This window comes from Lagopus leucura, unplaced genomic scaffold (genome assembly GCF_019238085.1).
Source record: "Lagopus leucura isolate 7727_CA_CO unplaced genomic scaffold, USGS_WTPT01 Super-Scaffold_1, whole genome shotgun sequence".
Lineage (NCBI taxonomy): Eukaryota > Metazoa > Chordata > Aves > Galliformes > Phasianidae > Lagopus > Lagopus leucura.
This window is the reverse complement of record NW_024962250.1, coordinates 7948313-7960657: the sequence shown is the minus strand read 5'-3', so window position 1 is coordinate 7960657 and position 12345 is coordinate 7948313. Positions and strand designations below refer to the sequence as shown.

At 40.0% G+C, this 12345-nt stretch overlaps 1 protein-coding gene across 7 annotated transcripts in view; it reads left to right on the top strand.

Annotated features, from left to right (window-relative positions):
- The window catches only part of RPAP1 (RNA polymerase II associated protein 1), a 38143-nt gene that overhangs the window by 18519 nt on the left and 7279 nt on the right, over positions 1-12345 (top strand). For all 7 annotated transcript variants that reach the window (XR_006177562.1, XR_006177563.1, XM_042863926.1 and 4 more), the window contains exons 13-20: positions 1131-1313; positions 2933-3067; positions 3236-3415; positions 6004-6161; positions 7415-7594; positions 8284-8479; positions 10379-10488; positions 11840-12035. Coding sequence is in view for 5 of the 7 variants with exons in the window: in XM_042863926.1 (XP_042719860.1) it covers positions 1131-1313; positions 2933-3067; positions 3236-3415; positions 6004-6161; positions 7415-7594; positions 8284-8479; positions 10379-10488; positions 11840-12035 (1338 nt within the window). In the remaining 2 variants the exon portion in view is untranslated. The remainder of the gene's footprint in view (positions 1-1130; positions 1314-2932; positions 3068-3235; positions 3416-6003; positions 6162-7414; positions 7595-8283; positions 8480-10378; positions 10489-11839; positions 12036-12345) is intronic.

The window sequence follows — 12345 nt, the reverse complement described above, 5'->3', positions numbered from 1 at the left end:
AGAAAATCATTACATCCCTCGCTTTGGTTTCATTCTGAATCATCTGAATAATTTATAGAATCAGAATGAAAAGAGAGGTAAGTAACTTCTAAAAAAGCCTTGCTGGATGGGTTAGCTTAATGGTCAGTAGAATGCTATTTCTGTGCTTTGGGACAAAGGACTGTACCACTCGAATTCAAGAGATTCAGTCCTCTTTTCTCCTATTTAAATGAGTTCTACCTATGATTAAATTCAGTGCATACAGTTGTGCTAGTTCTCTTCCTTCTTGACACCTTTAAAATCTAGAGCATGTTACTTCTAGCGTATGTGTACGATTTAGACGTTTTATTTTTAATACAACCTCTTCTGTTGTTGTTCTGTTTTGCTATGTAGTTTTCCTGCTTCTGAACAAATTAGTGACTAAGTATTATCCCTGCTTTGCTGCTTTGTCAGGCCTCACAGTAGTACTAGCCTCTCTCCATCACTGTCCATCATTTGTTGTTCTCACATACTTTTCTTTCATTACTGTAAACCTATTTTTCCATTCTTACGGGTTTTTCTCCTTGATGCTTTTTCTCTTGTTAGAAAGCTGAAACTTCTTTTGGATGTTCAGAGATACTGGACCCTGAACAGCAAGGTTAAAGAATCTTCCTGGTTGAAAAGAAGCAGGCCATTATGGGCAAAGCAGACTGTGGCCTGTGTTTCAGGTTCCTTTTATGTTAAGCTGCAAAGAGAATGGTGCTAGAAAAGAATGGTTAGATCTCTAGAAGCCTATCATGCAGACCCAGAAATGGGGATGGAGCTAATAAATGTCAAATTCCAGTTTAACTTCTAGAGCCCTTGGTGGTTATTTATTTTTATTTTAAACATTTTTCAATTAAGCTGCGTTTCTGTTCCTTGTCGAGTGAATTTAATTCGTGTCACAGTAATTGCTTTTCATGATTTCCCAAGTGTCTGTGGGTCATAGATTAAAGTCACTTCTCTGAAAAATCATTTCATCTACTTGTAAATGTTTAGAGTATCCTTTATTGTGTTCCTATTTTCCTGAGTTAGGTGGAAATCTGTAAGGCATCCTGTAATTCTCTCTTTTTTTTTTCGTCTTATGTGATCTCTTTGTGAGAGATTTTTGTGTGCTTTTACTCTCCTCATAGAAATATCTTGATTGCACTTTCTCATGGTACCAAGGGATGGCTGCATTCCCATTTGTCCCCAACAATGAGGAAGAAGAAGAGGAAGAAGAAGAAGAATTAACTGGAACAGAGAAGTCTCAGAATAAAAAACAAAAGGATGAGAACAAGCCAGATGCAGACGTAGCCCGTTACGACGTTGTAAAGGTGAGCACACAGCTCGGCCTGAAATCTTTCTGGAAAAATAGACTGTGCACAGGGCTGTGTGCACTTGTGAAATGTGTACTCTTCTGTGTGTGTTAGTAGTGTTATGAACAAAAATTAGAACATTTCCTTGGCTGTTGGATGTCGTGTTTCTGTCATACGTTATCAGTAGTGTGAATTTATTAACCTCTAAAAATGTTGAGACTTGACCAGTGTGGTTTCATCATTAACTATCTCTAGCTTCCTGTAGGGAAATTGGCAACGAGCACGCTGATGACCATGATTAGTTGAAAGATTGAATACAGACATGATTTTCATGTTCTCTTACTTGAGCTTGAAGTGAAACAGTTCCAGACACTACTAAAGTTAAGCAAGAGAATTACAGCTGCATAGTTCTGAATTAGAATGGTACAATGCCATTCTCTTTGCATTTGATGCGACGACTACTTAGCATTTCCCTAATATCACTCTTCATGTTGCATCTCTCAGAATGAGTGTCACATATGCCAGGGATGCGAAGTTTAGCTTACATATGAGATCTAACAACAGTAATCTTTGCCATCTCAAACTCCACCCTGCTGAAGCTGCTGTTGTTAAGGTCCGTGGTCGCATCTCTTAGTCTGTGTATTCGAATGGCAAATGGTTATAAACTTCACCGGGCAAATGAATTACTGTACTTAGATATCTGGTTTCAGTTAGTGACTTTGTGAGTTCAGATTTGTTCTAATAGGCTGTGCTGCTTAAGAGGCTTAACAAAAGAGATGTAGATAAGAGATGAGGTCAGTTTGTCACTCTGGAAACAGTTACGTGGTTTGAACTCAGAAGAGATTTGACATAAAATTGTGCGTTGTTCCAGCTGTTGTGAAATAAATTCCATTTCACACCTGCTAATTGGTTGTTACATCCCAGCTCCACATATTGGAAAAATAATATTTATACAGGCAGCTGAATCCAGTCAAACATAGAGCTTCAGACTTGCCTGGCTGCAACTTTTAAAAGTATCAGTCCTATGAACTCAAGTGTTGCACCTTTTCCCTAAACTAGAAGTGCATAACACTATCACTAAGATTGATTCTTAGCATAGTCACTGATCTTCTGCTCTGTGAGCAATACAGAATCACATAATCCATCTGCGTCTGTCTTTTCTTACTGCAGAATAGAAACTGGTATCTGTTCTCCACTTCTGTTAGCTTTCTCCAATGTGACAAGCACTGTCAGGACTGAAGAAAGAGTACTGTGTTAGATGAAGGTGGTGGCTAGCCAAAATGAATCAAAAGCCATGAGAACCCTTTTCAGCCACATTACATTTTAATAGTCGTTTGTAGAGAGGTATTCCCTGTTACTTGCAGTTTCAAACTCTGGAGAACACAACTATCCAAAAAGCTCACTGGTGGTCTGATACAGAACAAAAGTTCAGATGTTCCTGCTCTGTTGGGCCAACTTTTGATTGTTTGCTAGCATACTAGCTTGCAAATCTACAGAAGCTTCTCTCTTCATTTCCCCAGTGGTAATTTTAATACTTTCTATCTGCAAAAGATTTACATGCATCTGCTTTTCCCTTCCTGCAACTGCTTCCCAGAGAGCAGTTAATAAGAGCATAATGAATATTTTTTTCCTTCCAGGGACTTCTGAAGACACGGATTCAGCATCGGCTGAGGTATATCCTTGAGGTGGTACGACCTGTTCCAACGGTTGTCCTGGATATCCTGCACATCCTGACTCGCATAGCAAGGCACTCCTCTGAAGCATGCATCCAGGTAAATCTGTTATTGTACAGGAGGAATGGTAGGAAAAGATTTGAAAAAGGGAAGAAGGAAGCAGATGATGTTATGACAAGGAGATAAGACAAACTTGGGTGTTCTTTATGTATGGCTACTGGAATTGCATGCTTTCAGCTATTTGTGGTGCCTGCTATTTCTCTGCAGCTGCTTGACTGTCCTCGGTTGATTGAAACCATTGTCAGGGAATTTCTCCCTACTCGATGGGATCCTCATGTGGCTGAACCAGGATGTTTACTCACCAGTCTCCATGGAGTTGCTTGCGCTGCTGCTATGAAGTTCATCAGAGTATTGGCATCTGGAGGCAGAAATGCAACAGCCAGGCTGGTGAGTGATTATCAAAGAGCTTTTCGGTTATCAAATACCATTGTTTTCCGTGCCTTGCTTCCTCACTAATGATGGATAATTAACTGGGGGTGACTAAGCTGAAGAATGTGATTCAGACCTGACCAGTACATATGAAACTGGGAGATACGTGGTTAGGGTTCCTGTTTCAGTCTCACTCTATGGTGAAGGGAAGCAATAGGGCCACTTAAATGAGTAAGAGATTGAAGTATCTGACTTACAGCTTTCAATCTTTCCCTGTAATTGCTTAGGCTTGGCAATAGAAAGCTGGTGATGATTTGTATTTTGTCGAGGGAGTAAAGAAAGCAGCAAAATTTACCCTTTTTTACTACTAATAAGAAGCAGTGAGCACAAGTTGAAATAAAAGACAGTTAAAAATAGAAATTTTCTTCTGAAGTGAAAGTAGTGAAACTAGCAAAAACAGGTTGCCCAAGGAGGCTGCAGACTTCCCATCTGTGAAGACATCCAAAACTCTGCTGGACCTAGCTCTGAGCAAGCTGCTCTAAACAGAGAGAACTGCAGTCTCCAGAGGTCCTTTCTGACCAGCAACTTTTCTGTGACTCTGTGAGTCTCCAATTAGACTTGCTGGTGGTTCAAGCACAGTGTAGCTCTTAACTACAGTCTCTGTGAGGTTACCTCTATAGGTATTTTCTGCCATTTGCAGGGAAACCTCAGAAATCTCTTTTAAGACAGAGTGTGAGCTGAAATAAAGAAGCCAAAATAATCCTTGTGAAGAAGATGCATGTATGTGTTCTGAAGGAATTGTTGACAGTATTACAATGTGTCTTCTGGTGTATAGCACTGGGGAAGCCATTTCAGTCTTTTCTTTCCTTTTTTTTTTTTTTTTTGAGGTTGGAAGGTCTGTGTAGTGCAGCTATGAAAAATCACGCAGCACAGTTCAGTGATACTGGCCAGCAGCAGATGCTTAGAGTGCACATCAGCATGTATTGCTCTGTACTCTCCTGTGGCTCCGATGATAGGCAGCTTAGGACTTCATAAACCAGAGATCTTATTTGTGTCTTTGTGTTTTACAGCCCTAGTTGAACTTTCCTGCCATGAATTTACCTGAACAGCTCAGGTTATTCCAGCCAGTACTTCCAGCCCCTCTTATTTACGTCTGGACAGGTTTTCCATTTCAGAGCTAATTGTATTCATTCATACAGGGCAACACAGGTGCTATAAATACACAGCATCAACTCAGAGCAGCACCCATTACAGTGCAGTGTGCATCTCTGAGGTGTTTTGGTTCAGTATTCTTAATAGCATCTAATAAATAGCTATGCAGGAAATTGCTAGCATCAGCAGGAGAATACTGAATTGTGCTATAAAATACATAGAAAAACGTGCTGATAATAATGGGATATTTAAAGTTGTAAGTGGTGGTAGGAACATAACAGAAAATCTCTACATTTCATTCTCTTTTGGATTTTGAGTAGTCCAGGTGTTCCAGGCATGCAAATGTTGTTTACAAGGTTGCTACCACTCAGGGCTTGGTTGTGTTTTACTCTCATATGACTAGTTGCAGGCACTTGAACATGGGAGTGGAAGATACTAAAAAACAAAATAGCGTAGGAATTTTACCTAAAAACAGAATTCTTCTATCTTCCTCCTCAGGAAGTAAATTTAACTTTGCCCTCTGTTCTGTAGGAGGGGTGTCAGAATTCATAGTTTGATTCATCAGCTCCTTTGCTTCTTGTGGGTGTGCAGTGATTTCCCAACAAGATGGCTCTAAAGCATTTGAATTTTAAATTATCTGTAATGTGTCCTTGTGTTGTGAGAAAGACATTGTCGGTGCATTTGTTTAGACAGAGCACACATAAGCTTTTGTATATGTGGGAGAGGGAAGGAGAAGCTCTTTTCTATGGTTAAGCAAAAATATCCAGTTGTTGGGGAGGATAAAAGTTATTTTTAGAGAACTGCAAATGAGTCATGTCAGGCTTAATTAAATACTAAAATAACCTCAGAACATTTTCAAAGCACTAGAATTCTATATATTTTTTAAAAAAACTAATAGGCAGGAGGTACCTTTTTGTAAAACAAACAGAATTATAGAAAGATTCAGATTGTAAGACCTCTGAAAGTCATCTAATGTAACCTCTTAAGAGGAATGCAAGAAGCCATTCAGTGATCTTTGTGTACAGTGTTCTTGATAAGATAAATCTCAGTGTAATCTTGACTACTGGAGTTCGACTTATGACTAGTTAAGGAAGAGTAATTTTTGTTTAAAAGTCAATTAATGCTGCAGAGAGTCCCTAAAACAAGAGTGTGTGGGGGTCAGGCAAACCTCTGTGGTTTAAGTGTACTCTTTGTGTGGAACGGATTAGATAACATCCAGGCATCTCTTTCAGGGATACATCCATCTTAATTACCATTAATGATTTATTGACTCTTTGTAGTAAGCTCCCTAAGATTACACAAGATGAAAACAGTGTTAGGGGAATAAAGTGCAGTAAAATCTGCAGCTTTTTTGGTGTGTCAGATTAGTGACTGTTGTAAACGCATGTGAGTGAAGTCTCTTATTCTTTGGTTGTGTTTTGGTCTTTGTTTACTTGTTTTCATTTGTTTTACAGCTTAACAAGTTTGAAATGAAGAGCCGGTTAATTCGATTTACAGCTGAAGATCCGCAGGATCTGCTTCTGCCAAGGGAAGAGGCCATCAGACTGAACACTGAAGCCTTCCGGCTGTGGGCAGTGGCTGCTGGTTATGGTCAGGCCTGTGACCTCTACCGGTACAGTCCAAAGCTGGAGAAGTGGAAATAGTGGGGGTGGAGAGCACAACGGAGGCATCACGTTCCAGAGGGTTGAATGTGGGATCTCTAGAATCAGTTGCTACTCCCTTCAGGGAGTCTTACCTCCCTTCCTCTGGCCTCCTGCAGTAAAATTCGGTTTCTGAAGGTGTTAGTGTTCTTTTCTTTTTCTGGCTCTCTTTTATTTCTTGTGCTTAATCACTTTTAATTTATTCTTTCTTCTCTGTCCTGTGGGATAAACCTAAACTTTTTAGGACTACATCTTTTTTTCCCCTCAGAGGCTTTTGAATCAGCTGTGCTTGTGTGACCTCAAGACATGCTGAGTGCAGCAGACCTAGGGATTGAATATGATGTGCTAAAAGTAGTCTGGGCAGCAGTCCCCAGCATGTATGAAAATTGAGGCAGACTAGTGCAGACAAACTCTGCATCAACTCTCAGTTCAGTACAAAATTCAAGTTCTTGTACTTGAACTTCAAGTTCTGCTCTGGAATAAACCTGACCTTCCTTAAGCATTGAGTCTTCCTTGAAAGCATGGAGATAGCTGTGGAGTTCCCCTGAAGAGGAGTGGAGGAGAGGCCAGTAGTAATTGTTGGAAGGGAAGTTCTGTTTGCAATAGCATTTTGAGTACAACAGTGTATTGGTTAATAAAGTAAAATGCAGTATGTCGTTTCTTAGCATTGTAGATAATACTGAGGAAAGAGAAGCAGCAGCAGATTGCTTGAATTTGCATTATTACAACTGTGTATACTCTGAGCATTTGAAAACTAGAGGAAAAAAAGAAAATATTTGGTGTTTTTTCAAGAGTTGGTTGGAATGTTTGGAAGCAGAGTAGATTCAGTAGAGTTGGAAATGATAGAATTCTTTCTCATTTTTTACATGTCTGTTGATTATTCTGTTTTGGAGATGTTGGTGTTTCTCATCTCGTCTTAGCAACGTGCAACAAGAAGGTGTTCGGGGGAAAAAAGGGCCAGGTCCTCCCAGTGATAGCAGGAAAAGTACAAGGAGCAGCATCTACAAATTGAGATGAAGGAGATTTCTCTTAAGTAAAAGGAAAAACTTCTACTGTGGAGATAGTCACACTGGAACAGATTTTTCAGAAAGACTGGACTCTGCATCCTTGAAGATATTCAAAACCTAACTAGACATGTTCCTAGGCAAACCTGCTTTAGCCGACTAAGCTTGAACAAGGTGTTGGACTACTTCCAACCTCATATATTTTGTATTTTAAACCGTAGGGATCTCTATCCTGTGCTGGTGAGGATACTGCAGTCCCTGCCTGAGTTGCTCAGCACTAGCCATGAGAAGAATCCCATGTTTGAGTTATCTGTCCAGAGAGCTGCAGCAGTGGTTACTCTGCTGGTAAATGTGACACAAACTGCAGGATGCACGGTGGAGCTGCAGGCCAAACTGAGCAGGTGGGCCCTCTGTCACCTGTTTCATGCATCTGAGCAGTTGTCTTGTATTCTCTTCAGTTGGGAGACCTGGCTTTACCCTTCTCTATTCGTTCATTTCATATGGCGTGCTGTCCCACATGTGAGTCCCTGCATGGTGGGATGTGTTGCTTTTGACATGAGGACAGAAGAGGTAGATTGAAGACTGGTAGATAGCTATATGCCTGCTAGCCTGATAAGGGGAAGGGGTAAAAATCTGCATTTAGCAAAGCATTCCTGCCAGAATGAACTAGAGAACTCCTTTGACTTTTCCTTCAGGGAAAAAGGAAATGACTTCTCTGAGGTCTGGAGGAAAGAAGCTGTGGAGAACAAGATGGTAGAGGATTAAGAAAAGTGGGCTGTGGGTTTGCTAGTTTTATTGGATAAAGGGGTAAATTCAGTAAAACCAAAGCTTAGCTAAGGAGAGAGTAATGCAGGTGAAGAAACTTTAGCTTTCACGTATAGTTTCTCATTTGACTTTTCTGTCTAAAATGATTTGTTCTGGTCTGTGGGAATGTGCGAAGTTGTTTTTCCCCTAGTAGCTGTTATTAGTCATCCATCTTCCATGCTACATGTAACTAGAAATCTTGCTATTAAAATGGTATTTTAGAGAGAATTGTTTTCAAGGCATCCTCACTATTCAGTGTCATTCTTCCGCTGTGTTTCAATAATAGCTGTGAAGACAGTGAACAGATTCCACCTCCTCCAGTAACATGGAATCAAGTGTCAGGCTTACAGCCCTTTCTGGAGACCAGTATGAAAAAATTCCTGCAGGTGATATCTTGGACAGAAACTTGGCAAATTCTTCAGCCTCTGACCACAACTTATATGATCTACCTGGGAGTTTATTACAGTGCTTGCAGTCAACAGGTAAGGACAAAAAGCATAGGTTGTCTTTTCATGTCACCAGTATCCACTTCTGTATTACCACTGAAAACCTGGAAAAAAGAAAGGAAGGCTTTGAAGAGCACAGATGAGGGCTAGATGTTGTTTGCCACACCCGTTATCTCTGTTGGATGCTGATCTTTCACATTGGCAATGCCAAATGTCACTGTCTTAATTTCTTCTGGGCTCAGAATCTCAATCAAGGAGTGTGGTAGTGCAATGACTCATTTGATTTACTGCAGAGATACCCAGCATGCAGTAAATATGACCTAATTCAGTTTGTCAGTCCTTCCTCCTCGTAGGCTAAATTAAGTTGCACATTTTTGCATTTGTGATGGTCTGAGATCCTGCATGTGGACAGTTATTGCAATAACCTTGTAGGAAGATTGAACACAGAGGGTCATACCATGTGAACTTTGAGCAGGAGGCAAAAAAGATGAATTTATTTACTGTCCCACTGACACTGAAAGTCAAATTCTGTAACCTGGTCACAGTTGCAGTTTGTAACCATCTTTTTAGCAGAGTATTCTGAAGGTGGCATGTCAGTGTTATGCTGTTGAAAAAACAGTCTTAGAGTTTTGCTACTTTAAAGATTCATGTTCTGAAGATAAGTGCAGGATTCCTCTTTACTGCCCAGCTGATATGCCCACGTTCTGACCTGGGAGAGTTATCTTCAAGATTTGGGGATAATTTAATGCCTATATTTATTCAGACCTTTCTAACTCCACTGAAATTTGTCTGAAACAAATGAATTTGTTTGCCTTGGCTAGGGTGGAAACTGCCTGTGTCTTTCAAAGATATCTTCAATTTTCCAAAGGTAGTTAGCTCCTTTGACCTGCTGTCATTAGGTCCTGATATTTAGAGACCCAGGAAGACCATTCAAAGAGATTAGTATTCCTTTTTACTCTCTATAGATATTCCAGAAAAGCAGCTGACTAAATAATTTCTTAGGTCCTTGAACTGTGCCATATGAATTTTAACTTCCACTTAAAATAATAATAATAATCAGCAGCAGCAGCATCAGCCTGTGGTTAAGATGATCTGATTTAAAGATAAAATAAAAATTACATATAGCGTATTTGAATGGATAAGAGGAAAAAAAGTAAAATTAAAAAAAAAAAAATCAACCTGTATGGTCACTAGACTAGTGAATACAGGGACCTCCATGGGATGGTTTTCCTAGACTACAAAGAATTAAGGACAACATTTAGATTTTGCTGACTGACTTCTGGAGACCTGGGAGAAAATCAGATTCTGTTACAGCAATGAGTATTTCTCTAACAAAGGCAAAGTATAGTGAAAAAAGAAGTGCCAGCCTGTTCGTTCAATCTGGAATATTGCTTACTAGGGTCAGAAGAATTTGGATGGTTCTCTTAAAAAAAAAAAACAAAAAAACCCACAGATCCTCCCCTGTACAGTGTTCATCCACAGCCTTGTCTTGATGGGTAGGTTAATTGGCCTCTATACAGCCGAATATTATTATTTTTATTTTTTTCCTGCGAGCCTCATGATGCCAGTTTGTTTTCTCAAGGTAGTCCTGATCACCTTTGTGTTGTTAAATGAGAAGATCAGCATATAGGTAGAATGTTAAGAAGTGGGAAGGTCAACCACATAGAGCAAATTTACGTTTAGGGAATTTTCTCCCAGAGATCCCATACCTTACTTCCAGCCAAATAAGAGTTCTCTCTGATGCGTTCTAATACTTGAGTATGAGGACACCTTGAGGTGCCAGCTCTCAGCTTCCATGCTCTCAGCAGTTAAGCTAGCTCTAACCTATAGCAGTGCTGTTATGTAGATGATATGGTGTGTCGTAACGACATCAAAAAAGAACGTAACTAAATCAGTGTATTTTTGCATTCCTCTGTTTCCTCTTGTTTTATGCAGCCATCAGTCAATCCAGTTGACTGCTTAGAGGAATTGGAACGTTTGACATCTGAGGTGCTGCAGCCCCTGCTCAGCCAGCCAGCCATGCACAGCATGTGGGATTTGCTCAGGTAAAATTATTTCATTGCTTCATTTCTATACTGCGCGGTCAGGAGGGCAGGAAACACGGTGGTTCCAGGGGCTGGGAATCCACTCACAGCAAAGAAATTTTCTAATGTTGGCCTAGAATACATCAAAAAGTACAGTTATGTTTTAGATGATTTTCTCCCTTCCTACTTATTTACCTTTTAACGTATGTACCTCATGTGTGATACTGAAAGCTGGATGAATTACAGTGCAATAAGGCTCTGTCTACATCCCTTCTTTGTCCTTTCTCCCCTTGCAACACAAAGCATCTACTGCAGAGGTTCTCCAGTTCCTCCTTGCCTACTGATACTGCTGCAGTGCCTGCCTCTCTACCCCTCCATGTAGCTGTGTTTTATTTTAATTTCAAATAGATTTTATCCATTCTTGGCTTTGATTATTTTTTTAGTTTCCCTGATTTAAAAACAAGAACAAAGCAATGTCAATTTGAGTCCTTTTATCAGTGGGAGTACATGCACCATTCAAATGCTGTGTATGAACTACTTTTATAAAATAATCTAAGTTCTTGTAGAGCTCCTTGAAAGGCCCTGCAGGAGAGAAAGTGAAAGGCTGGATACCAAATTGTCCTTTCAGACATTTGGATAACATAAGTTTGGTCTCAGGCTCTGGGCACTGTTCAGTGCTGTGGATGTTCCCTCTTTCTGCTGTAGAGGGAGCCTCACTACCACCCTACAATCAGTTCTCTGGAGAGAAGTAAACTGAGAAGTTTGACTTGTATTGGGAGAAACATCCAGTTTTATGTAAGCGACACTGGAAATTTTTGATTTCAAATGGTATTTGAATGCTCACCAATCTGGCTCATGTTCCTTCATGACTGAGAGCTGAGTTCTGAAGCTTCTAACACCAAAATTTCTGATGCACAAGGCAATATTTTCGCAGTGGCAGTTTTGGATAAGAGCTGGCTTTTTGGCTTTGCCTGTCTGATAATTTTTGAAATGTCCAAAGTATGTGGGCAGCTTTATTAGCCTGGATTACATACGCATGTAGGGAAGTGTGTGTTTTTTTTAATAAAGGTCCAAAGCTTTCAAATGTTTGACACCAGAGGTGCATCATTGCATCAATATTTCTGCACATTGTGAACAACATAGCTGAAGACTAGAATCTGTGACAGCTCACTGGCATTAGTATCTATGTGACAGTCCTTACTTGATCAGCTGTTGATACTGCTTTGGTTTTTCTCCTTTCTATTTTGCTGTCATTGTGGCTTTCATTTTGCTGCAATGTGTGGCATGGTTTGGATAGTAACATTCCTACAGGATAAATTTTCAGTAGTACGAGTGTTTTTGACCTAATCTCTTTCATTCTGTGTTCACACAGGCCATGTTCTGCTCTGTGCAACCCTCTGTCCTGTTCCCCAGCACCTGAATCTGTCTTCAGCATTGTATCTTTGAGTTGTACTGGAGGCAAACTTCCTCTGAGCCTAGTTGGCTCCAAGTCACCCTTCCCTTTCCTCACTGCCCTCCTATTTCTCATCAATAGCATCACCCATATTCACAAAGGACTAATCAGCAAGGTGAGAATATACTTTTTCACTATGAGTTCTGTGTGAATGATAGCATGCTTTGGAAGGAGATCAGTATTTGTATCGTCCCACGTTATTAAAATAGAACTGGTGTGTTTTTAATGTAAAAATATCAAAGTACTTTCGAGAGAAATACTTTCATTTTCAGAACAGGCGAGTCTTTGAATTGCCATATCCACTTGATGCTGGGAAGCTGGGATTATAGAGCAGGTGCCAAATGATGATGCAGCTTAAAGGATGGAGTTATAAAGAACATTGAGAACAATTAAACAACTGTTTGGCTGAACTAAAGTGTCAGATA